Source organism: Oncorhynchus gorbuscha, unplaced genomic scaffold (genome assembly GCF_021184085.1).
Source record: "Oncorhynchus gorbuscha isolate QuinsamMale2020 ecotype Even-year unplaced genomic scaffold, OgorEven_v1.0 Un_scaffold_1488, whole genome shotgun sequence".
NCBI classification, from domain to species: Eukaryota; Metazoa; Chordata; class Actinopteri; order Salmoniformes; family Salmonidae; genus Oncorhynchus; species Oncorhynchus gorbuscha.
Genome location: NW_025746253.1, coordinates 1 through 26329, shown reverse-complemented (window position 1 = coordinate 26329; position 26329 = coordinate 1). Strand labels below are relative to the sequence as shown.

The following is a 26329-nucleotide window of genomic DNA, read 5'->3' as shown; positions in this document are numbered from 1 at the left end:
TGGTGTCCTTCTCTGTCCCTTCTACAGGTTGTTTCTCTGTACCTCTCTCTCTCTCTGTACCTCTCTCTCTCTCTGTATCTCTCTCTCCCTCTCTCTCTCTCTGTATCTCTCTCTCCCTCTCTCTCTCTGTATCTCTCTCTCCCTCTCTCTCTCTCTCTCTCTCTCTCTCTCTCTCTCTCTCTCTCTCTCTCTCTCTCTCTCTCTCTCTCTCTCTCTCTCTCTCTCTCTCTCTCTCTTTATCTCTCTCTCTCTCCCTCTCTCTCTCTCTCTCCTCTCTCTCTCTGTCTCTCTCTCTCTCTCGCTCTCCGTTCCAGAGTGAGTATGTGAGCCCCCTCCCCCTCCTCCTTGAACCAGGGGTGCCTGGTGTGTGAGACTCTCTCATCAGTGGTAATGTGCTGACACAGTTTCCCTGTCACTGAGCCAAGCCTTTCTCTGAACGGTTCTACTAATGGCAGGTTATCACTCCCCTTAAACACAGGTTCAATACATCCCTCTATTTTAAACCCACACTTTCACTCAAACTACCTCCAAGCACGTGAACCAGCTGGACCGGCACGTGCAGACGGAGCCAAGACCCATTTATGCTCCAGTTCTAGTCTGTATCACAGCTCTTCATCTCTTCCTGCTGGTCTCCACGGTTACTGGAGCCAACACTTAGTATTCCTCTTCCAAAAACTAAAACGCAGAGCAACATTTGGTTTCTTTTCTTAAAAGTATTCCATGCAAAAGTTAAGAGGCCGTTGATCCATTGATAAAGCTTGTGTGTATGTCTGTGTATGTGTGTGCGTGCGAATGCGTGAGCGTGCGAATGTGTGTGTGTGTGTGTGCGTGTGCGTGTGCGTGTGCGTGTGCGTGTGCGTGTGTGTGTGTATGTGTGTGTGTGTGTGTGTGTGCGTGCGTGCATGTTTTCTAACCTGAAAGATGTACTCCCCGGGGCTGATGTCTGTGATGTCGATCCACTGACAGTCGATGTCATGGCGATACGTATCCCAGCAACCTACCTGGATACCCTGCTCTCCCATGTTGTAGCACGAGTAGCGCTTCTGCATACCTGCATGTTGCCATGGAAACACAGTAAGTGTAGTTGACGGTGACTGATCAAGTTGAAGATTTGGATAAGCTCCAATTAAAGTCTATTGACAAGTGAGAGATCGATTGTCATGTGAGAGATCTATTGACTGGTGAGAGATCTAGTGACAGGTCAGAGATCTCGTGACAGGTGAGAGATCTAGTGACAGGTGAGAGATCTAGTGACAGGTGAGATATCTATTGACAGGTGAGAGATCTAGTGACAGGTGAGAGATCTAGTGACAGGTGAGAGATCTGGTGACAGGTGAGAGATCTATTGACAGGTGAGAGATCTCGTGACAGGTGAGAGATCTAGTGACAGGTGAGAGATCTGGTGACAGGTGAGTTGATAGGTGTGAAAGTGCATGGGGGGACTCGTGGACTGTTTAGGGTTAGGATAGGGGAAAGCCAGGGACTGGTCAAATTAGGCCAGGTAAGATAAGTGAAACAGGTGACTTACCGTCAGGGCAGTAGGTAAGGTGACATAGCGTCAGGACAGTAGGTAAGGTGACATAGCGTCAGGACAGTAGGTAAGGTGACATAGCGTCAGAGCAGTAGGTAAGGTGACATACCGTCAGGACAGTAGGTAAGGTGACATAGCGTCAGGACAGTAGGTAAGGTGACATAGCGTCAGGACAGTAGGTAAGGTGACATACCGTCAGGACAGTAGGTAAGGTGACATACCGTCAGAGCAGTAGGTAAGGTGACATACCGTCAGGACAGTAGGTAAGGTGACATAGCGTCAGGACAGTAGGTAAGGTGACATAGCGTCAGGACAGTAGGTAAGGTGACATACCGTTTGGGCACCAGTTAAGGTGACATATAGTCGGGACAGTAGGTAAGGTGACATAGCGTCAGGACAGTAGGTAAGGTGACATAGCGTCAAGACAGTAGGTAAGATGACATAGCGTCAGGACAGTAGGTAAGGTGACGTACCATCAGGACAGTAGGTAAGGTGACATAGCGTCAGGACAGTAGGTAAGGTGACATAGCGTCAAGACAGTAGGTAAAGTGACGTACCATCAGGACAGTAGGTAAGGTGACATAGCGTCAGGACAGTAGGTAAGGTGACATAACGTCAAGACAGTAGGTAAGGTGACATACCATCAGGGCACTAGGTAAGGTGACGTGCCGTCAGGACAGTAGGTAAGGTGACATAGCGTCAGGACAGTAGGTAAGGTGACATAGCGTCAGGACAGTAGGTAAGGTGACATAGCGTCAGAGCAGTAGGTAAGGTGACATACCGTCAGGACAGTAGGTAAGGTGACATAGCGTCAGGACAGTAGGTAAGGTGACATAGCGTCAGGACAGTAGGTAAGGTGACATACCGTCAGGACAGTAGGTAAGGTGACATACCGTCAGAGCAGTAGGTAAGGTGACATACCGTCAGGACAGTAGGTAAGGTGACATAGCGTCAGGACAGTAGGTAAGGTGACATAGCGTCAGGACAGTAGGTAAGGTGACATACCGTTTGGGCACCAGTTAAGGTGACATATAGTCGGGACAGTAGGTAAGGTGACATAGCGTCAGGACAGTAGGTAAGGTGACATAGCGTCAAGACAGTAGGTAAGATGACATAGCGTCAGGACAGTAGGTAAGGTGACGTACCATCAGGACAGTAGGTAAGGTGACATAGCGTCAGGACAGTAGGTAAGGTGACATAGCGTCAAGACAGTAGGTAAAGTGACGTACCATCAGGACATACCGTCGGGACAGTAGGTAAGGTGACATAGCGTCAGGACAGTAGGTAAGGTGACATAACGTCAAGACAGTAGGTAAGGTGACATACCATCAGGGCACTAGGTAAGGTGACGTGCCGTCAGGACAGTAGGTAAGGTGACATAGCGTCAGGACAGTAGGTAAGGTGACATACCATCAGGACAGTAGGTAAGGTGACATAGCGTCAGGACAGTAGGTAAGGTGACGTGCCGTCAGGACAGTAGGTAAGGTGACATAGCGTCAAGACAGTAGGTAAGGTGACATACCATCAGGGCACTAGGTAAGGTGACGTGCCGTCAGGACAGTAGGTAAGGTGACATAGCGTCAGGACAGTAGGTAAGGTGACATACCATCAGGACAGTAGGTAAGGTGACATAGCGTCAGGACAATAGGTAAGGTGACATAGCGTCAGGACAGTAGGTAAGGTGACATACCGTCAGGACAGTAGGTAAGTGACATAGCGTCAGAACAGTAGGTAAGGTGACATACCGTTTGGGCACCAGTTAAGGTGACATAGCGTCAGGACAGTAGGTAAGGTGACATAGCGTCAGGACAGTAGGTAAGGTGACATAGCGTCAGGACAGGTAGGTAAGGTGACATAACGTCAGGACGTGACATACGTCAGGACAGTAGGTAAGGTGACATAGCGTCAGGACAGTAGGTAAGGTGACATAGCGTCAGGACAGTAGGTAAGGTGACATAGCGTCAGGACAGTAGGTAAGGTGACATAGCGTCAGGACAGTAGGTAAGGTGACATAGCGTCAGGACAGTAGGTAAGGTGACATAGCGTCAAGACAGTAGGTAAGGTGACATACCATCAGGGCACTAGGTAAGGTGACGTGCCGTCAGGACAGTAGGTAAGGTGACATAGCGTCAGGACAGTAGGTAAGGTGACATACCATCAGGACAGTAGGTAAGGTGACATAGCGTCAGGACAGTAGGTAAGGTGACATAGCGTCAGGACAGTAGTGTCAGGACAGTAGGTACGGTGACATACCGTCAGGACAGTAGGTAAGTGACATAGCGTCAGGACAGTAGGTAAGGTGACATAACGTTTGGGCACCAGTTAAGGTGACATAGCGTCAGGACAATAGGTAAGGTGACATAGCGTCAGGACAGTAGGTAAGGTGACATAGCGTCAGGACACTAGGTAAGGTGACATGCCGTCAGGACAGTAGGTAAGGTGACATAGCGTCAGGACAGTAGGTAAGGTGACATAGCGTCAGGACAGTAGGTAAGGTGACATAGCGTCAGGACAGTAGGTAAGGTGACATAGCGTCAGGACAGTAGGTAAGGTGACATAGCGTCAGGACAGTAGGTAAGGTGACATACCGTCAGGACAGTAGGTAAGGTGACATAGCATCAGGACAGTAGGTTAGGTGACATAGCGTCAGGACTGTTGGTAAGGTGACATAGCGTCAGGACAGTAGGTAAGGTGACATAGCGTCAAGACAGTAGGTAAAGTGACGTACCATCAGGACAGTAGGTAAGGTGACATAGCGTCAGGACAGTAGGTAAGGTGACATAGCGTCAAGACAGTAGGTAAGGTGACATAGCGTCATGACAGTAGGTAAGGTGGCATACCGTCGGGACAGTAGGTTAGGTGACGTACGATCAGGGCACTAGGTAAGGTGACACAGCGTCAGGACAGTAGGTAAGGTGACATAGCGTTAGGACACTAGGTAAGGTGACGTGCCGTCAGGACAGTAGGTAAGGTGACATAGCGTCAGGACAGTAGGTAAGGTGACATACCGTCAGGACAGTAGGTAAGGTGACATAGCATCAGGACAGTAGGTAAGGTGACATAGCGTCAGGACAGTGGTAAGGTGACATAGCGTCAGGACAGTAGGTAAGGTGACATAGCGTCAAGACAGTAGGTAAAGTGACGTACCATCAGGACAGTAGGTAAGGTGACATAGCGTCAGGACAGTAGGTAAGGTGACATAGCGTCAAGACAGTAGGTAAGGTGACATAGCGTCATGACAGTAGGTAAGGTGGCATACCGTCGGGACAGTAGGTTAGGTGACGTACGATCAGGGCACTAGGTAAGGTGACACAGCGTCAGGACAGTAGGTAAGGTGACATAGCGTTAGGACACTAGGTAAGGTGACGTGCCGTCAGGACAGTAGGTAAGGTGACATAGCGTCAGGACAGTAGGTAAGGTGACATACCATCAGGACAGTAGGTAAGGTGACATAGCGTCAGGACAGTAGGTAAGGTGACGTGCCGTCAGGACAGTAGGTAAGGTGACATAGCGTCAGGACAGTAGGTAAGGTGACATACCGTTTGGGCACCAGATAAGGTGACGTATCATCAGGACAGTAGGTAAGGTGACATAGCGTCAGGACACTAGGTAAGGTGACATAGCGTCAGGACAGTAGGTAAGGTGACATAGCGTCAGGACACTAGGTAAGGTGACGTGCCGTCAGGACAGTAGGTAAGGTGACATAGCGTCAGGACACTAGGTAAGGTGACATAGCGTCAGGACACTAGGTAAGGTGACATAGCGTCAGGACACTAGGTAAGGTGACATGACAGCGTCAGGACACTAGGTAAGGTGACATAGCGTCAGGACACTAGGTAAGGTGACATAGCATCAGGACAGTAGGTAAGGTGACATAGCGTCAGGACACTAGGTAAGGTGACATAGCGTCAGAACAGTAGGTAAGGTGACATAGCGTCAGGACACTAGGTAAGGTGACGTGCCGTCAGGACAGTAGGTAAGGTGACATAGCGTCAGGACAGTAGGTAAGGTGACATACCGTTTGGGCACCAGTTAAGGTGAAGTACCATCAGGACAGTAGGTAAGGTGACGTGCCGTCAGGACAGTAGGTAAGGTGACATAGCGTCAGGACACTAGGTAAGGTGACGTGCCGTCAGGACAGTAGGTAAGATGACATAGCGTCAGGACACTAGGTAAGGTGACATACCATCAGGACAGTAGGTAAGGTGACATAGTGTCAGGACACTAGGTAAGGTGATGTGCCGTCAGGACAGTAGGTAAGGTGACATAGCGTCAGGACACTAGGTGTAAGGTGACATAGTGTCAGGACAGAAGGTAAGGTGACGTACCATCAGGACAGTAGGTAAGGTGACATAGCGTCAGGACAGTAGGTAAGGTGACATACCGTCATGACAGTAGGTAAGGTGACATAGCGTCAGGCCAGTAGGTAAGGTGACATACCGTCAGGACAGTAGGTAAGGTGACATACCGTTTGGGCACCAGTTAAGGTGACATACAGTCGGGACAGTAGGTAAGGTGACATAGCGTCAGGACAGTAGGTAAGGTGACATACCATCAGGACAGTAGGAAAGGTGACATACCGTCAGGACAGTAGGTAAGGTGATGTGCCGTCAGGACAGCAGGTAAGGTGACATAGCGTCAAGACAGTAGGTAAGGTGACATACCGTTTGGGCACCAGTTAAGGTGACATACAGTCGGGACAGTAGGTAAGGTGACATAGCATCAGGACAGTAGATAAGGTGACGTGCCGTCAGGACAGTAGGTAAGGTGACATAGCATCAGGACAGTAGGTAAAGTGACATACCATCAGGGCAGTAGGTAAGGTGACATAGTGTCAGGACACTAGGTAAGGTGCCGTGCCGTCAGGACAGTAGGTAAGGTGACATACCATCAGGACAGTAGGTAAGGTGACATAGTGTCAAGACACTAGGTAAGGTGACGTGCCGTCAGGACAGTAGGTAAGGTGACATAGCGTCAGGACACTAGGTAAGGTGACATACCATCAGGACAGTAGGTAAGGTGACATAGTGTCAGGACACTAGGTAAGGTGACGTGCCGTCAGGACAGTAGGTAAGGTGACATAGCGTCAGGACACTAGGTAAGGTGACATAGCGTCAGGACAGAAGGTAAGGTGACGTACCATCAGGACAGTAGGTAAGGTGACATAGCGTCAGGACAGTAGGTAAGGTGACATACCGTCATGACAGTAGGTAAGGTGACATAGCGTCAGGCCAGTAGGTAAGGTGACATACCGTCAGGACAGTAGGTAAGGTGACATACCGTTTGGGCACCAGTTAAGGTGACATACAGTCGGGACAGTAGGTAAGGTGACATAGCGTCAGGACAGTAGGTAAGGTGACATACCATCAGTACAGTAGGAAAGGTGACATACCGTCAGGACAGTAGGTAAGGTGATGTGCCGTCAGGACAGTAGGTAAGGTGACATAGCGTCAGGACAGTAGGTAAGGTGACATACCATTTGGGCACCAGTTAAGGTGACATACAGTCGGGACAGTAGGTAAGGTGACATAGCATCAGGACAGTAGGTAAGGTGACGTACCATCAGGACAGTAGGTAAAGGTGACATAGCATCAGGACAGTAGGAAAGTGACATACCATCAGGACAGTAGGTAAAGTGACATACCATCAGGACAGTAGGAAAGGTGACATACCGTCAGGACAGTAGGTAAGGTGACATAGTGTCAGGACAGTAGATAAGGTGACATAGCGTCAGGACAGTAGGTAAGGTGACATAGCGTCAGGATAGTAGGTAAGGTGACGTACAGTAGGTAAGGTGACGTCGGGCAGTAGGTAAGGTGACATAGCGTCAGGACAGTAGGTAAGGTGACATACCGTCCGGGCAGTAGGTAAGGTGACATAGCGTCAGGACAGTAGGTAAGGTGCATACCGTCCGGGCAGTAGGTAAGGTGACGTACCGTCGGGCAGTAGGTAAGGTGACATAGCGTCAGGACAGTAGGTAAGGTGACATACCGTCCGGGCAGTAGGTAAGGTGACGTACCGTCAGGACAGTAGGTAAGGTGACATACCATCAGGACAGTAGGTAAGGTGACATACCGTCAGGGCAGTAGGTAAGGTGACATAGCGTCAGGACAGTAGGTAAGGTGACATAGCGTCAGGACAGTAGGTAAGGTGACATACCATCAGGACAGTAGGTAAGGTGACATACCGTTTGGGCACCAGTTAAGGTGACATACAGTCGGGACAGTAGGTAAGGTGACATAGCGTCAGGACAGTAGGTAAGGTGACATACCATCAGGACAGTAGGAAAGGTGACATACCGTCAGGACAGTAGGTAAGGTGATGTGCCGTCAGGACAGTAGGTAAGGTGACATAGCGTCAGGACAGTAGGTAAGGTGACATACCATTTGGGCACCAGTTAAGGTGACATACAGTCGGGACAGTAGGTAAGGTGACATAGCATCAGGACAGTAGGTAAGGTGACGTGCCGTCAGGACAGTAGGTAAGGTGACATAGCGTCAGGACAGTAGGTAAGGTGACATACCATCAGTACAGTAGGAAAGGTGACATACCGTCAGGACAGTAGGTAAGGTGATGTGCCGTCAGGACAGTAGGTAAGGTGACATAGCGTCAGGACAGTAGGTAAGGTGACATACCATTTGGGCACCAGTTAAGGTGACATACAGTCGGGACAGTAGGTAAGGTGACATAGCATCAGGACAGTAGGTAAGGTGACGTGCCGTCAGGACAGTAGGTAAGGTGACATAGCATCAGGACAGTAGGTAAAGTGACATACCATCAGGACAGTAGGTAAAGTGACATACCATCAGGACAGTAGGAAAGGTGACGTACCGTCAGGACAGTAGGTAAGGTGACATAGTGTCAGGACAGTAGATAAGGTGACATAGCGTCAGGACAGTAGGTAAGGTGACATAGCGTCAGGATAGTAGGTAAGGTGACGTACCGTCGGGCAGTAGGTAAGGTGACATAGCGTCAGGACAGTAGGTAAGGTGCATACCGTCCGGGCAGTAGGTAAGGTGACATAGCGTCAGGACAGTAGGTAAGGTGCATACCGTCCGGGCAGTAGGTAAGGTGACGTACCGTCGGGCAGTAGGTAAGGTGACATAGCGTCAGGACAGTAGGTAAGGTGCATACCGTCAGGACAGTAGGTAAGGTGACGTACCGTCAGGCAGTAGGTAAGTTGACATAGCGTCGGGCAGTAGGTAAGGTGACATACCGTCGGGCAGTAGGTAAGGTGACATAGCGTCAGGACAGAAGGTAAGGTGACATAGCGTCAGGACAGTAGGTAAGGTGACATACCATCAGGACAGTAGGTAAGGTGACATACCGTTTGGGCACCAGTTAAGGTGACATACAGTCGGGACAGTAGGTAAGGTGACATAGCGTCAGGACAGTAGGTAAGGTGACATACCATCAGGACAGTAGGAAAGGTGACATACCGTCAGGACAGTAGGTAAGGTGATGTGCCGTCAGGACAGTAGGTAAGGTGACATACCATTTGGGCACCAGTTAAGGTGACATACAGTCGGGACAGTAGGTAAGGTGACATAGCATCAGGACAGTAGGTAAGGTGACGTGCCGTCAGGACAGTAGGTAAGGTGACATAGCATCAGGACAGTAGGTAAAGTGACATACCATCAGGACAGTAGGTAAAGTGACATACCATCAGGACAGTAGGAAAGGTGACGTACCGTCAGGACAGTAGGTAAGGTGACATAGTGTCAGGACAGTAGATAAGGTGACATAGCGTCAGGACAGTAGGTAAGGTGACATAGCGTCAGGATAGTAGGTAAGGTGACGTACCGTCGGGCAGTAGGTAAGGTGACATAGCGTCAGGACAGTAGGTAAGGTGACATAGCGTCAGGACAGTAGGTAAGGTGACATACCGTCATGACAGTAGGTAAGGTGACATAGCGTCAGGCCAGTAGGTAAGGTGACATACCGTCAGGACAGTAGGTAAGGTGACATACCGTTTGGGCACCAGTTAAGGTGACATACAGTCGGGACAGTAGGTAAGGTGACATAGCGTCAGGACAGTAGGTAAGGTGACATACCATCAGGACAGTAGGAAAGGTGACATACCGTCAGGACAGTAGGTAAGGTGATGTGCCGTCAGGACAGCAGGTAAGGTGACATAGCGTCAAGACAGTAGGTAAGGTGACATACCGTTTGGGCACCAGTTAAGGTGACATACAGTCGGGACAGTAGGTAAGGTGACATAGCATCAGGACAGTAGATAAGGTGACGTGCCGTCAGGACAGTAGGTAAGGTGACATAGCATCAGGACAGTAGGTAAAGTGACATACCATCAGGGCAGTAGGTAAAGTGACATACCATCAGGACAGTAGGTAAGGTGACATAGTGTCAGGACACTAGGTAAGGTGACGTGCCGTCAGGACAGTAGGTAAGGTGACATACCATCAGGACAGTAGGTAAGGTGACATAGTGTCAAGACACTAGGTAAGGTGACGTGCCGTCAGGACAGTAGGTAAGGTGACATAGCGTCAGGACACTAGGTAAGGTGACATACCATCAGGACAGTAGGTAAGGTGACATAGTGTCAGGACACTAGGTAAGGTGACGTGCCGTCAGGACAGTAGGTAAGGTGACATAGCGTCAGGACACTAGGTAAGGTGACATAGCGTCAGGACAGAAGGTAAGGTGACGTACCATCAGGACAGTAGGTAAGGTGACATAGCGTCAGGACAGTAGGTAAGGTGACATACCGTCATGACAGTAGGTAAGGTGACATAGCGTCAGGCCAGTAGGTAAGGTGACATACCGTCAGGACAGTAGGTAAGGTGACATACCGTTTGGGCACCAGTTAAGGTGACATACAGTCGGGACAGTAGGTAAGGTGACACAGCGTCAGGACAGTAGGTAAGGTGACATACCATCAGTACAGTAGGAAAGGTGACATACCGTCAGGACAGTAGGTAAGGTGATGTGCCGTCAGGACAGTAGGTAAGGTGACATAGCGTCAGGACAGTAGGTAAGGTGACATACCATTTGGGCACCAGTTAAGGTGACATACAGTCGGGACAGTAGGTAAGGTGACATAGCATCAGGACAGTAGGTAAGGTGACGTGCCGTCAGGACAGTAGGTAAGGTGACATAGCATCAGGACAGTAGGTAAAGTGACATACCATCAGGACAGTAGGTAAAGTGACATACCATCAGGACAGTAGGAAAGGTTACGTACCGTCAGGACAGTAGGTAAGGTGACATAGTGTCAGGACAGTAGATAAGGTGACATAGCGTCAGGACAGTAGGTAAGGTGACATAGCGTCAGGATAGTAGGTAAGGTGACGTACCGTCGGGCAGTAGGTAAGGTGACATAGCGTCAGGACAGTAGGTAAGGTGCATACCGTCCGGGCAGTAGGTAAGGTGACATAGCGTCAGGACAGTAGGTAAGGTGCATACCGTCCGGGCAGTAGGTAAGGTGACGTACCGTCGGGCAGTAGGTAAGGTGACATAGCGTCAGGACAGTAGGTAAGGTGCATACCGTCCGGGCAGTAGGTAAGGTGACGTACCGTCAGGCAGTAGGTAAGTTGACATAGCGTCGGGCAGTAGGTAAGGTGACATACCGTCGGGCAGTAGGTAAGGTGACATAGCGTCAGGACAGAAGGTAAGGTGACATAGCGTCAGGACAGTAGGTAAGGTGACATACCATCAGGACAGTAGGTAAGGTGACATACCGTTTGGGCACCAGTTAAGGTGACATACAGTCGGGACAGTAGGTAAGGTGACATAGCGTCAGGACAGTAGGTAAGGTGACATACCATCAGGACAGTAGGAAAGGTGACATACCGTCAGGACAGTAGGTAAGGTGATGTGCCGTCAGGACAGTAGGTAAGGTGACATAGCGTCAGGACAGTAGGTAAGGTGACATACCATTTGGGCACCAGTTAAGGTGACATACAGTCGGGACAGTAGGTAAGGTGACATAGCATCAGGACAGTAGGTAAGGTGACGTGCCGTCAGGACAGTAGGTAAGGTGACATAGCATCAGGACAGTAGGTAAAGTGACATACCATCAGGACAGTAGGTAAAGTGACATACCATCAGGACAGTAGGAAAGGTGACGTACCGTCAGGACAGTAGGTAAGGTGACATAGTGTCAGGACAGTAGATAAGGTGACATAGCGTCAGGACAGTAGGTAAGGTGACATAGCGTCAGGATAGTAGGTAAGGTGACGTACCGTCGGGCAGTAGGTAAGGTGACATAGCGTCAGGACAGTAGGTAAGGTGCATACCGTCCGGGCAGTAGGTAAGGTGACATAGCGTCAGGACAGTAGGTAAGGTGCATACCGTCCGGGCAGTAGGTAAGGTGACGTACCGTCGGGCAGTAGGTAAGGTGACATAGCATCAGGACAGTAGGTAAGGTGCATACCGTCCGGGCAGTAGGTAAGGTGACGTACCGTCAGGCAGTAGGTAAGGTGACATAGCGTCGGGCAGTAGGTAAGGTGACATACCGTCGGGCAGTAGGTAAGGTGACATAGCGTCAGGACAGAAGGTAAGGTGACATAGTGTCAGGACAGTAGGTAAGGTGACATAGCGTCAGGACAGTAGGTAAGGTGACATAGCGTCAGGACAGTAGGTAAGGTGGCATAGCGTCCGGGCAGTAGGTAAGGTGACGTACCGTCGGGCAGTAGGTAAGATGACATACCTTCGGGGCAGTAGGTGTCCTCCAGACAGAAGCTGGCTTTGTGACCCTCAGCGATCTTAGTTCCATTCAGGGTCAGAAGGTCATAATGGGTGAACACCTCAATGCTGTGGTAGTGCCTGTGAGGAAGAGGAGAGGAGGAAGAAGAAGAAAAACAGAGGTTATTAATGCTATTAATGCTATATGCCAGCAGCATACCACCCTGCATACCACTGCTGGCTTGCTTCTGAAGCTAAGCAGGGTTGGTCCTGGTCAGTTCCTGGATGGGAGACCAGATGCTGCTGAAAGTGGTGTTGGAGGGCCAGTAGGAGGCACTCTTTCCTCTGATCTAAAAAAATATCCCAATGCCCCAGGGCAGTGATTGGGGACACTGCCCTGTGTAGCGTGCCATCTTTCGGATGGGATGTTAAACGGCTGTCCTGACTCTCTGAGGTCATTAAAGATCCCATGGCACTTATCGTAAGAGTAGGGGTGTTAACCCCGGTGTCCTGGCTAAAATCCCAATCTGGCCCTCAAACCATCACAGTCACCTAATAATCCCCAGTTGACAATTGGCTCATTCATCCCCCTCCTCTCCCCTGTAACTATTCCCCAGGTCGTTGCCGGAGGGAAAGAGAGAGAGTGTGTATATAGACTACAATAGAAAAGAATACGAGACAGTTACAGATCTGTTTGGAACCGTTCCCTCTTTATCACAACCTCACGCTCCCAGAATAGAACCGAGGACGCTGTGTTCGTCAGTTGGATGTGGTGCTGCTGTGGTCAGGAGAGCGACCAGGTTGTTCTCACTCTGTCGACCGCAGCAGAGCCACAACCACAGCAGTAAAGTTTGAATGGTCACAGTCAAGACTGTTGACACGGTTGGTTCCAGAGGAAGGACAACCAGGTCAAGAATAACTGTTCTTTGTTTGTTGAAAATGCCTATACCACAACCTCCTATCATCTCCATAAAACTACCACAATCAACCCCTACACTTGTCTTTTAAAACTACAACTACCACAATCAACCCGCCTACACTTGTCTCTTGAAACTACAACTACCAAAATCAAACCCTCCTACACTTGTCTCTTGAAACTACAACTACCACAATCAACCCCCCTACACGTGTCTCTTAAAACTACAACTACCACAATCCAACCCTCCTTCACTTGTCAAAACACAACTAACCACAACCAATCTCTCTTAAAACTACAGCTACCACAACCTACAACCCATGTCTCTTAAAACTACAACTACAACAACCCACTACCCTTGTCTATTAAAACTACATCTACCATAATTCACAACCCTTGTCTCTTAAAACAACAACTACCACAACCAACAACCCATGTCTCTTAAAACTACAACTACCACAACCCACTACCCTTGTCTATTAAAACTCCCACAACCCCCCTTTTGAGTACCTGTGACACTGGTGCCAGGTCCAGGACTCCCTGGTCGCTCTAGGTCTGAAGTCGGCCCGGCCCATGTTCATGATGCGTGAGGAGAATCGTAGCAGGCGTCTGTGTCCGTAAGGCCAGCTCATCCGGGCAGCAGAGGACGACAGACAGTTCTCCTCATTGGCACAGGTCAGGAGGTGCAAGGGGCGGTCCTCCAGGTAGGCTGTCTCCTGGACCAACTGGGCATCTAATACCAGGTCAGGGGCCGCTGGTGGGGGTCAGAGGTTAGAGGTTAGGCGTAAGAGGTTAGCGTTGAAAGGTGAGAGGTTAAGGGTTGAAAGGTCAGCAGGTGGAAGGGTCTATGTGGGTGTTGTTGGGGATGTGTGTGTGTGTGTGTGTGTGTGTGTGTGTGTGTGTGTGTGTGTGTGTGTGTGTGTGTGTGTGTGTGTGTGTGTGTGTGTGTGTGTGTGTGTGTTTGCGTGATCGTGCGCAGGTGTGTGTGTGTGTGTGCGTTCCTTCGTCCGTGTGTGTGTGTGTGCTTGCGTGATCGTGCGCAGGTGTTTGTTTGTGTGTGTGTGTGAGTTCGTTCGTTCGTCCGTGTGTGTGAGTTCGTTTGTCCGTGTGTGTGTGTGTACTTGCGTGATCGTGCGCAGGTGTTTGTGTGTGTGTGTGTGTAAGTTTGTTCGTCCGTGTGTGTGTGCAGGTGTTTGTGTGTGTGTGTGTGTGTGTGTGTGTGTGTGTGTGTGTGTGTGTGTGTGTGTGTGTGTGTGTGTGTGTGTGTGTGTGTGTGTGTGTGTGTGTGTGTGTGTGTGTGTGTGTGTGTTGTGATCGTGCGCAGGTGTGTGTGTGTGTGCGTTCGTTCGTCCGTGTGTGTGTGTGTGCTTGCGTGATCATGCGCAGGTGTTTGTTTGTGTGTGTGTGTGTGTGAGTTCATTCGTCCGTGTGTGTGTGTGTGTGTGTGAGTTCGTTCATCCGTGTGTGTGTGTGTGTGAGTTCGTTCATCCGTGTGTGTGTGTGTGTGTGTGTGCTGGTTGTAAGAACTCACTCTCAACACAGGTGACCCCAGCCGCCTTGCCATCTCCTCCCCTGGGACAGTAGACCTGTGTGTTCCTACGACACTGCTGAATGGACATCTCTGTGCCGATGCAGTGGGTTCCAGTCAGAACCACCTCTGCTGCCTCCGGAGCTCCGGGCCAGTACCACGTCTCCTGTAGGACACACACACACAGAACCATGAGGGCTGGAACTGAGTCAGTAGGTCCCAGGACCAAACCCAAATCCTTTTCAGATAATGACTGCCTCTCATTACCATTATACATAATAGTTTCATTAACGGTCATTATCACATTCCTCCACTCTCTCTTTCTTTCTTTTTCTCCCTATGGGCTTTTACACACACACACACACACACACACACACACACACACACACACACACACACACACACACACACACACACACACACACACACACACACACACACACACACACACACACACACACACACACACACACACACACACCTGACACACACACACACACACCCTGAGTGAGTGAGTGAGTGAGTGAGTGGTGGTGAGTGAGTGAGAGTGAGTGAGATAGGTACCAAAAGGCCAGGAGGGAAATCCTATCACAATAGTGTCTCCTCTACAAACGGATCAATTGTGTGTGCACCACAGGAGGCTGGTGAGGGGAGGACGGCTCATAATAGTGTCCCCTCTACAAACGGATCAATTATGTGTGCACCACAGGAGGCTGGTGAGGGGAGGACAGATCATAATAGTGTCCCCTCTACAAATGGATCAATTGTGTGTGCACCACAGGAGGCTGGTGAGGGGAGGACAGCTTATAATAGGAAGGAAGCAAATGGACTGGTATCAAACAGCAGGAAACAATGGAAACCATGTTTGATGTATAAGCCATTCTACTGATTCCCCTCCTCCCCAATTAAGGTGCCACCAACCTCCTGTGTGTGTGTGTGTGCACGTTTGTACACCTGCGTGCCTCCATGTTAGTTTTGTTCATCACCTGGTGAGCTCTGTTTGCAAAGCCGTAGCCCAGCTGTCTGCACACCACCATGGCCTCGTTGATGCCCCAGTTCTCACTGCAGACGGCCCCCCAGCGTTGTACCCCTCCCACCTCCATCAGCACCTCCACACGCCCCTCTGCAGGCTCCCTGCCCCCCGCCAACCGCACCTGGCACAGAGGGGTTAGAAACACTTCATACACACTTCATAGACACTTCATAGACACTTCATAGACACTTCATACACACTTCATAGACACTTCATAGACAGTTCATAGACACTTCATACACACTTCATAGACACTTCATAGACACTTCATACACACTTCATACACACTTCATACACACTATAAATTCCTATTACCACTTTGTAAACACTAATGAATGCATTTAATGATTGTGTGAGTCAGCTGGTGTGTGTGTGGGGTATGGGTAAGCGTGTGTGTGTGTGTGTGTGGGGTATGGGTAAGCGTGTGTGTGTGTGTGTGTGTGTGTGTGTGTGTGTGTGTGTGTGTGTGTGTGTGTGTGTGTGTGTGTGTGTGTGTGTGTGTGTGTGTGTGTGTGTGTGTGTGTGTGTGTGTGTGTGTGTGTGTGTGTGTGTCTGTCTCAGTGTGTATCTCTGTCTCAGTGTGTATCTCTGTCTCAGTGTGTGTGTCTGTCTCAGTGTGTGTGTCTGTCTCAGTGTGTATCTCTGTCTCAGTGTGTATCTCTGGTATCTCTGTTTCAGTGTGTATCTCTGTCTCAGTGTGTATCTCACCGTGGTCTCCAGCCCAGTGTGTATCTCTGTCTCAGTGTGTATCTCTGTCTCAGTGTGTATCTCTGTCTCAGTGTGTATCTCTGTCTCAGTGTGTATCTCACCGTGGTCTCCAGCCCAGTGTGTATCTCTGTCTCAGTGTGTATCTCTGTCTCAGTGTGTATCTCTGTCTCAGTGTGTATCTCACCGTGGTCTCCAGCCCAGTGTGTATCTCTGTCTCAGTGTGTATCTCTGTCTCAGTGTGTATCTCTGTCTCAGTGTGTATCTCACCGTGGTCTCCAGCCCAGTGTGTATCTCTGTCTCAGTGTGTATCTCTGTCTCAGTGTGTATCTCTGTCTCAGTGTGTATCTCTGTCTCAGTGTGTATCTCACCGTGGTCTCCAGCCCAGTGTTGGGGACGTTGCAGCGCACAGCCACGTCATTAGTGTGTTTTACACTGTAGAGAGGAACCTCCCTGAAAGAACACTGCAGCAGAGACTTCTCTCTGCCTGTACACTGAACTGAGTTCATATGAATAGGTCCAGTACCTGGAGGGAGGGAGGGGGAGGGAGGGGGAGGGGGGAGGGAGGGGGAGGGAGGGAGGGAGGGAGGGGGGGGAGGGAGGGAGGGAGGGAGGGAGGGAGGGAGGGAGGAGGGAGGGAGGAGGGAGGGAGGGAGGGAGGGAGGGAGGGAGGGAGGGAGGGAGGGAGGAGGGAGGAGGGAGGAGGGAGGGAGGGAGGGAGGGAGGGAGGGAGGGAGGGAGGAGGGGGAGGGGGAGGGAGGGAGGGAGGGAGGGAGGGAGGGAGGGAGGGAGGGGGAGGGAGGGGGAGGGAGGAGGGGGAGGGAGGGAGGGGAGGGAGGGAGGGAGGGAGGGAGGGAGGGAGGGGGGGAGGGAGGGAGGGAGGGAGGAGGGAGGGAGGAGGGAGGGAGGGAGGGGGAGGGAGGGAGGGAGGGAGGGAGGAGGGAGGAGGAGGGAGGGAGGAGGGAGGGAGGGAGGGAGGGAGGGAGGGGGAGGGAGGGAGGGAGGGAGGGGAGGGAGGGAGGGAGGGAGGGAGGGAGGGAGGAGGGAGGGAGGGAGGGAGGGAGGGAGGGAGGGAGGGAGGGAGGGAGGGAGGGGGGAGGGAGAGGAGGGAGGGAGGGAGGGAGGGAGGGAGGGAGGGAGGGGGGGAGGGAGGGAGGAGGGAGGGAGGGGGGAGGGAGGGAGGGAGGGAGGGAGGGAGGGGGGGGAGGGAGGGAGGGAGGGGGGGGAGGGAGGGAGGGGGAGGGAGGGAGGGAGGGAGGGAGGGAGGGAGGGAGGGGGAGGGAGGGAGGGAGGGAGGGAGGGAGGGAGGGAGGGAGGGAGGGAGGGGAGGGAGGGAGGGAGGGAGGGAGGGAGGGAGGGAGGGAGGGAGGGGGGAGGGAGGGGAGGGAGGGAGGGGGAGGGAGGGAGGGAGGGAGGGAGGGAGGGAGGGAGGGAGGGAGGAGGGAGGGAGGGAGGGAGGGAGGGAGGGAGGGAGGGAGGGAGGGAGAAAAGGAGAGGGAGGGAGGGGGAGGAGAGGGAGAGTTAGGGAGGGAGTTGACCTAACTGTAGCAGCATTGCCAAACTACAGATGTAGGATCGTAATTTGAGCCAGTTTGGAGGGAGGGAGGGAGGGGGAGGGAGGAGGAGGGGAGGGAGGGAGGGAGGGAGGGAGGGGGAGGGAGCTAATAAGGGAGGGGCAACAACATGAAATGTGAATTATTATGTGGATTATAATTAATTAACATTTTTGTAGGAGTTGATAAATTTTTCATTCTAACCAGTCCAGACCTGAGCAGAACAGTCCAGACCAGAGCAGAGCAGAACAGCCCAGACCAGAGCAGACCAGACCAGACCAGAGCAGAACAGACCAGACCAGACCAGAGCAGAACAGTCCAGAGCAGAACAGTCCAGAGCAGAACAGTCCAGACCAGAGCAGAACAGTCCAGACCAGAGCAGACCAGACCAGACCAGAGCAGAACAGTCCAGAGCAGAACAGTCCAGAGCAGAACAGTCCAGAGCAGAACAGTCCAGACCAGAGCAGACCAGACCAGACCAGAGCAGAACAGTCCAGACCAGAGCAGAACAGTCCAGAGCAGAACAGTCCAGAGCAGAACAGTCCAGAGCAGAACAGTCCAGACCAGTGCAGAACAGTCCAGACCAGAGCAGAACAGTCCAGACCAGAGCAGAACAGTCCAGACCAGAGCAGAACAGTCCAGACCAGAACAGTCCAGAGCAGAACAGTCCAGACCAGAGCAGAACAGTCCAGACCAGAGCAGAACAGCCCAGACCAGAGCAGAACAGTCCAGAGCAGAACAGTCCAGACCAGAGCAGACCAGACCAGACCAGACCAGAGCAGAACAGTCCAGACCAGAGCAGAACAGTCCAGAGCAGAACAGTCCAGAGCAGAACAGTCCAGAGCAGAACAGTCCAGACCAGTGCAGAACAGTCCAGACCAGAGCAGAACAGTCCAGACCAGAGCAGAACAGTCCAGACCAGAGCAGAACAGTCCAGAGCAGAACAGTCCAGACCAGAGCAGAACAGTCCAGACCAGAGCAGAACAGCCCAGACCAGAGCAGAACAGTCCAGAGCAGAACAGTCCAGAGCAGAACAGTCCAGACCAGAGCAGAACAGTCCAGAGCAGAACAGAACAGTCCAGACCAGAGCAGACCAGTCCAGACCAGAGCAGAACAGTCCAGTCCAGAGCAGAACAGTCCAGTCCAGAGCAGAACAGTCCAGACCAGAGCAGAACAGTCCAGTCCAGAGCAGAACAGTCCAGAGCAGAACAGTCCAGACCAGAGCAGAACAGTCCAGTCCAGAGCAGAACAGTCCAGTCCAGAGCAGAACAGGGAGACCAGAGCAGAACAGTCCAGTCCAGTCCAGACCAGAGCAGAAGCAGAACAGCAGTCCAGAGCAGAACAGTCCAGACCAGAGCAGAACAGTCCAGACCAGAGCAGAATCCAGCCCAGACCAGAACAGAGAGCAGACTAGACCAGAACAGAACAGTCCAGACCAGAGCAGAACAGTCCAGACCAGAGCAGAACAGTCCAGACCAGAACAGAACAGTCCAGACCAGAGCAGACCAGTCCAGACCAGAACAGTCCAGTCCAGAGCAGAACAGTCCAGACCAGAGCAGAACAGTCCAGTCCAGAGCAGAACAGTCCAGTCCAGAGCAGAACAGTCCAGACCAGAGCAGAACAGTCCAGACCAGAGCAGAACAGTCCAGACCAGACCAGAACAGCCCAGACCAGAGCAGACTAGACCAGAACAGAACAGTCCAGACCAGAGCAGAACAGTCCAGACCAGAGCAGAACAGTCCAGACCAGAGCAGAACAGTCCAGACCAGAACAGCCCAGACCAGAGCAGAACAGTCCAGTCCAGAACAGTCCAGACCAGAGCAGAACAGTCCAGACCAGAACAGAACAGCCCAGACCAGAACAGAACAGTCCAGACCAGAGCAGAACAGTCCAGAGCAGAACAGTCCAGACCATGTGATGTGTCAGAGAGACATGGTGCTGTCAGACTCACTGACTGAATTACACACAACAGCAACAAAGCCACGTTTAGTAGGCCAAAATGGAGCCTGCAAATAGGGCTCAGTGTGTGTGTGTGTGTGCGTGTGCGTGTGCGTGTGCGTGTGCGTGTGCGTGTGTGTGTGTGTGTGTGTGTGTGTGTGTGTGTGTGTGTGTGTGTGTGTGTGTGTGTGTGTGTGTGTGTGTGTGTGTGTGTGTGTGTGTGTGTGAGTCCTTAAATTCACCCTACAACAGCAAACTAGAAACATTCTTGCCTTGAGGTCCAGAAATAACTGTGTACCTCCCTGTCTAAATCTAACCCTGGTCTTTAAATAGATGTGATGGTGGCACCTCTTTGAACAGTGGCCCTTAGTACCCCTTAAGTACAGCTATTTACCACGTATTCACAGCTACATTACAGACGGCTCTTTTCCCTGGAAAGACAAGTTAGTGGAGCCGTTGTAACGTAACGGGCCTCATACTGTGTCCAGTAGGGGAAGATGGTAGGAGATATGAGGGCAGTTAAAGAGGAGGGAGAAAGGTGAGGTGGGGGACCGTATTGCTCGCACGTGCACACACACACACACACACACACACACACACACACACACACACACACACACACACACACACACACACACACACACACACACACACACACACACACACACACACACACACACACACACACACACACACACACACACAGTAGCATGGGGCAGAATAGGTGGAAAGGCTGAGACTAGTGTGATTCAAAAATGACACCCTAATCCCTATGTAGTGCACTACTTTAGAATAAAACCCTATGGGCCCTAGCACCCTAATCCCTATGTAGTCCACTACTTTAGACCAGAAATAGGGTACCTTTCAGTCACTGTAGCAGGTTTCACACAGTAACACTTTGGCCAGGACTGTGATGTCATAACCTGTTGTTTAGGCTGCTGGAGATGGTCGCACAGCGTACACATAAACAACCATGGGGGAGGTGTGTGTGTGTGTGTGTGTGTGTGTGTGTGTGTGTGTGTGTGTGTGTGTGTGTGTGTGTGTGTGTGTGTGTGTGTGTGTGTGTGTGTGTGTGTGTGTGTGTGTGTGTGTGTGTGTGTGTATGCATGCGTGTGTGTGTGTACACATAGCTAAACCGTCATGGGTAGTGTTCCACTACAATAATCTCAACCAATTAGGAGACGCCATTTTGTAAATAATACTTCCAGTCAGTTTATTTGTCCGGGTTTTAATATGGTCAGTTTAAATACATAGTTTGATTTATATGGGCCTTAGCAAGTGTGTGTCCATGAGTGGTGTGTGTGTGTGTGTGTGTGTGTGTGTGTGTGTGTGTGTGTGTGTGTGTGTGTGTGTGTGTGTGTGTGTGTGTGTGTGTGTGTGTGTGTGTGTGTGTGTGTGTGTGTGTGTGTGTGTGTGTGTGTCTGTGTGTCTGTGTGTGTGTGTGTGTGTGTGTGTGTGTGTGTGTGTGTGTGTGTGTGTGTGTGTGTGTGTGTCTGTGTCTGTGTCTGTGTCTGTGTCTGTGTGTGTGTGTGTGTGTGTGTGTGTGTGTGTGTGTGTGTGTGTGTGTGTGTGTGTGTGTGTGTGTGTGTGTGTTAAGGGAAACGGATGTTTAGTATAAAGCAGATCTAAGGTCAACCTCCCTGATGTTCAGGATTTGGGGCAGGAGGGGCTGATCATAGATCTGTGGTTAACAGCAGCTTCTACCCATGAGCAGGAGGGGCTGATCATAGATCTGTGGTTAACAGCAGCTTCTACCCAGGAGTAGTGAGGGGCAGATCACAGATCTGTGCAGATCACAGATCTGTGCTTAACAGTAGCTTCTACCCAGGAGCAGGGAGGGGCTGATCACAGATCTGTGGTTAACAGCAGCTTCTACCCAGGAGCAGGGAGGGGCTGATCACAGATCTGTGGTTAACAGCAGCTTCTACCCAGGAGCAGTGAGGGGCTGATCACAGATCTGTGGTTAACAGCAGCTTCTACCCAGGAGCAGGGAGGGGCTGATCACAGATCTGTGGTTAACAGCAGCTTCTACCCAGGAGTAGTGAGGGGCAGATCACAGATCTGTGGTTAACAGCAGCTTCTACCCAGGAGCAGGGAGGGGCTGATCATAGATCTGTGGTTAACAGTAGCTTCTACCCAGGAGCAGGGAGGGGCTGATCACAGATCTGTGGTTAACAGCAGCTTCTACCCAGGAGCAGGGAGGGGCTGATCACAGATCTGTGGTTAACAGCAGCTTCTACCCAGGAGCAGGGAGGGGCTGATCACAGATCTGTGGTTAACAGCAGCTTCTACCCAGGAGCAGTGAGGGGCTGATCATAGACCTGTGGTTAACAGCAGCTTCTACCCAGGAGCAGGGAGGGGCTGATCACAGATCTGTGGTTAACAGCAGCTTCTACCCAGGAGCAGTGAGGGGCTGATCACAGATCTGTGGTTAACAGCAGCTTCTACCCAGGAGCAGGGAGGGGCTGATCACAGATCTGTGGTTAACAGCAGCTTCTACCCAGGAGCAGTGAGGGGCTGATCACAGATCTGTGGTTAACAGCAGCTTCTACCCAGGAGCAGGGAGGGGCTGATCACAGATCTGTGGTTAACAGCAGCTTCTACCCAGGAGCAGTGAGGGGCTGATCACAGATCTGTGGTTAACAGCAGCTTCTACCCAGGAGCAGGGAGGGGCTGATCACAGATCTGTGGTCATTTAACAGCAGCTTCTACCCAGGAGCAGGGAGGGGCTGATCACAGACCTGTGGTTAACAGCAGCTTCTACCCAGGAGCAGGGAGGGGCTGATCACAGATCTGTGGTTAACAGCAGCTTCTACCCAGGAGCAGAGCAGTGAGGGGCTGATCACAGATCTGTGGTTAACAGCAGCTTCTACCCAGGAGCAGGGAGGGGCTGATCACAGATCTGTGGTTAACAGCAGCTTCTACCCAGGAGCAGGGAGGGGCTGATCACAGATCTGTGGTTAACAGCAGCTTCTACCCAGGAGCAGGAGACCTGTGGTTAACAGCTGTGTAGGACCGGACGTTAAGTCTGGCAAACGGACAGCGTTTAGTCTCAAGGAGAGTCGGTGACCTGAACTGCTCTCTGGGTAGAATGACAAGACGATGCTAACAGGTGTCCCAAATGGCACCCTAGGTCCTGTTTCCTACATAGTGCACTGCACTTCTTCCCTTTCAGGCCCTGATCAGAGGCACCAGTATACTGTAGTGAACAGAGACTAGGGAGTCCTATTCCCACTGAATGTGCTGTATATTGACGTTTTCATACTTTTCCTCTTTGAAAATATATAATCCACTGTCCGTTCCTGTCCCGACCATGTGACCATGTGACCATGTGACCATGTGGCCATGTGACCATGTGGCCATGTGACCATGTGACCATGTGACCATGTGACCATGTGACCATGCGACCATGTGACCATGTGACCATGTGACCATGTGACCATGTGACCATGTGACCATGTGACCATGCGACCATGTGACCATGTGACCATGTGACCATGTGACCATGCGACCATGTGACCATGTGACCATGTGACCATGTGTGTGTGACACCCCTACAACCCTTACCCTGTCCCAGCTGGGCCTTGTTGAGGGCCTCCTTGGCCGATCCGAACCCCAGCTCCCTGCAGACCACACTGGCTGCCTTTAGGTCCCACAGGTGGTCCGACACGGTCCCCCACTTCCCCTCTCTCAGTACCTCCACCCTGCCCTCCCCCAGCCTGGGGCCTGCTTTCAGACGCACCCCCAGCTAGAGGAGGAGAGAGGGGAGGGGGAAGGGGAGAGGAGTGAGAGAGGGGTAGGAGGGGGGAGAGAAGGGTGAGGTAAAAGTGTGAGTCATAAGAATTGCCCAAGGGATGATTTGTCAATAATAGCTGTGCAGGTGAAGATAAGAGAGGTTTTCATTCAGAGGAAAGCCTGAACGCGGAGTCCTTTATTATTTATAATAAACGTGAGACCCAACTACCAGAACAGGTTTCTTACTCGTCGTCTCTCCCCCCTCTCCTCCCTGTCCCCCTCCCCTCCCTGTTACCCCTCTCCTCCCTGTCCCCCTAGCCTCCCTGTCCCCCTCTCCTCCCTGTCCCCCTCTCCTCCCTGTCTCCCCTCCCCTCCCTGTCCCCCTCTCCTCCCTGTCCCCCTAGCCTCTCTGTCCCCCCTAGCCTCTCTGTCCCCCTCTCCTCCCTGTCCCCCTCTCCTCCCTGTCCCCCCCTCCCCTCCCTGTCCCCCCTCTCCTCCCTGTCCCCCCCTAGCCTCTCTGTCCCCCCTCTCCTCCCTGTCCCCCCTCTCTTCCCTGTCCCCCCTCTCCTCCCTGCCGCCCCTCTCCTACCTGTCCTCCCTGTCCTCCCTGTCCTCCCTCTCTTCCCTGTCCTCCCTCTCTTCCCTGTCCTCCCTCTCTTCCCTGTCCCCCTCTCCTCCCTGTCCTCCCTCTCTTCCCTGTCCTCCCTGTCCTCCCTGTCCCCCCTCTCCTCCCTGTCCTCCTCTCTTCCCTGTCCCCCTCTCTTCCCTGTCCCCCCTCTCCTCCCTGCCGCCCCTCTCCTCCCTGTCCTCCCTCTCCTCCCTGTCCTCCCTCTCTTCCCTGTCCTCCCTGTCCTCCCTGTCCCCCTCTCCTCCCTGTCCTCCCTCTCTTCCCTGTCCCCCTCTCCTCCCTGTCCCCCTCTCCTCCCTGTCCCCCTCTCCTCCCTGTCCCCCTCTCTTCCCTGTCCCCCCTCTCCTCCCTGTCCCCCTCTCCTCCCTGCCGCCCCTCTCCTCCCTGTCCTCCCTCACCTCCCTGTCCCCCCTCACCTCCCTGTCCCCCCTCTCCTCCCTGTCCCCCTCTCCTCCCTGTAACCCCTCCCCTCCCTGTCCCCCCTCTCCTCCCTGTCCCCCCCTCCCCTCCCTGTCCCCCCTCTCCTCCCTCTCCTCCCTGCCCCCTCTCCTCCCTGCCCCCCTCCTCCCTGCCCCCCTCTCCTCCCTGTCCCCCTCGCCTCCCTGTCCCCCACTCCTCCCTGTCCCCCTCTCCTCCCACTCCTCCCTGCCACCCCTCTCCTCCCTGCCCCCCTCTCTTCCCTGTCCCCCCTCTCCTCCTTGCCCCCTCTCTCCTCCCTGCCCCCTCTCCTCCCTGTCCCCCCTCTCCCCCCTCTCCTCCCTGCCCCCTCTCCTCCCTGCCCCCTCTCCTCCCTGCCCCCCTCTCCTCCCTGTCCCCCTTCTCCTCCTTGCCCCCTCTCTCCTCCTTGCCCCCCTCTCCTCCCTGCCCCCCTCTCTTCCCTGTCCCCCCTCTCCTCCCTGTCCCCCCTCTCCTCCTTGCCCCCTCTCTCCTCCCTGCCCCCCTCTCTTCCCTGTCCCCCTCTCCTCCCTGTCCCCCCTCTCCTCCTTGCCCCCTCTCTCCTCCCTGCCCCCCTCTCCTCCCTGTCCCCCTCTCCTCCTTGCCTCCTCTCTCCTCCCTGTCCCCCTCTCCTCCCTGTCTCCCCTCTCCTTTTCTTTCTCTCCCTTTCTCTCTCCTCTTCTCTCTCTCTCTCCCTCCCTCTCTCCCTCCTTACCTGGACGTCGGGGGAGCGGGTGGTCTCCCGAGGAGAGGCGTGTGAACTGGTGTCCAGGTACACAGCGCACCACGGCGTACATGCCCCCTGACAGGTGACCTGGTTCCTGGGGAGGGAGAGCTGGGAGTGGCACTGGGAGAGAACAGGCTCCGTACCCAAACACTTGACCTGCTCTACCCAGTAACCCTTCTTACTGGACAGACCTGCTAGTCTGGAGGGGAGAGGGGGAGGGGGAGAGAGAAGGGGAGGGGGAGAGGGGGAGGGGAGGGGAAGGAGAGGAGGGGGAGGAGGAGAGGGGAAGAAGGGGGAGAGGAGGAGAGGAGAGGGGAAGAAGGGAGAGAAATATGAATCACCACCATAACAAATGAAAGACAGGCAGAGAACAAACAATAAAAATAAAACACAAACGAGCAGATATGTACCTTGTGGAGGGATCTGCCAACATAGTTTTGAAAGAAACAGAAGAGCGTCCCATAGTTTCCTGAAAGAAACAGAAGAGTATTACTACCAGTCCTCCTCTAGGGACAGAATACTGGTTAATACCTCTACCAGTCCTCCTCTAGGGACAGAATACTGGTTAATATCTCTACCAGTCCTCCTCTACAGACAGAATACTGGTTAATACCTCTACCAGTCCTCCTCTAGGGACAGAATACTGGTTAATACCTCTACCAGTCCTCCTCTAGGGACAGAATACTGGTTAATACCTCTACCAGTCCTCCTCTAGGGACAGAATACTGGTTAATATCTCTACCAGTCCTCCTCTACAGACAGAATACTGGTTAATACCTCTACCAGTCCTCCTCTATAGACAGAATACTGGTTAATACCTCTACCAGTCCTCCTCTAGGGACAGAATACTGGTTAATACCTCTACCAGTCCTCCTCTAGGGACAGAATACTGGTTAATACCTCTACCAGTCCTCTAGGGACAGAATACTGGTTAATACCTCTACCAGTCCTCCTCT

The 26329-nt window shown here is 52.4% G+C and overlaps 1 protein-coding gene across 1 annotated transcript in view; it reads right to left on the bottom strand.

The window, feature by feature from the left end:
- Window positions 1-25443, bottom strand: part of LOC124023050 (lysyl oxidase homolog 4-like) — a 32108-nt gene extending 6665 nt beyond the window's left edge. The window contains exons 1-8 of the mRNA XM_046337641.1: window positions 25423-25443; window positions 23416-23596; window positions 16729-16883; window positions 15606-15773; window positions 14623-14785; window positions 13602-13845; window positions 12201-12316; window positions 915-1051 (exon numbers count right to left, since the gene is read on the bottom strand). Of these exons, the coding sequence (XP_046193597.1) occupies window positions 915-1051; window positions 12201-12316; window positions 13602-13845; window positions 14623-14785; window positions 15606-15773; window positions 16729-16883; window positions 23416-23596; window positions 25423-25443 (1185 nt within the window). The remainder of the gene's footprint in view (window positions 1-914; window positions 1052-12200; window positions 12317-13601; window positions 13846-14622; window positions 14786-15605; window positions 15774-16728; window positions 16884-23415; window positions 23597-25422) is intronic.
- Window positions 25444-26329: the final 886 nt, after the last annotated feature.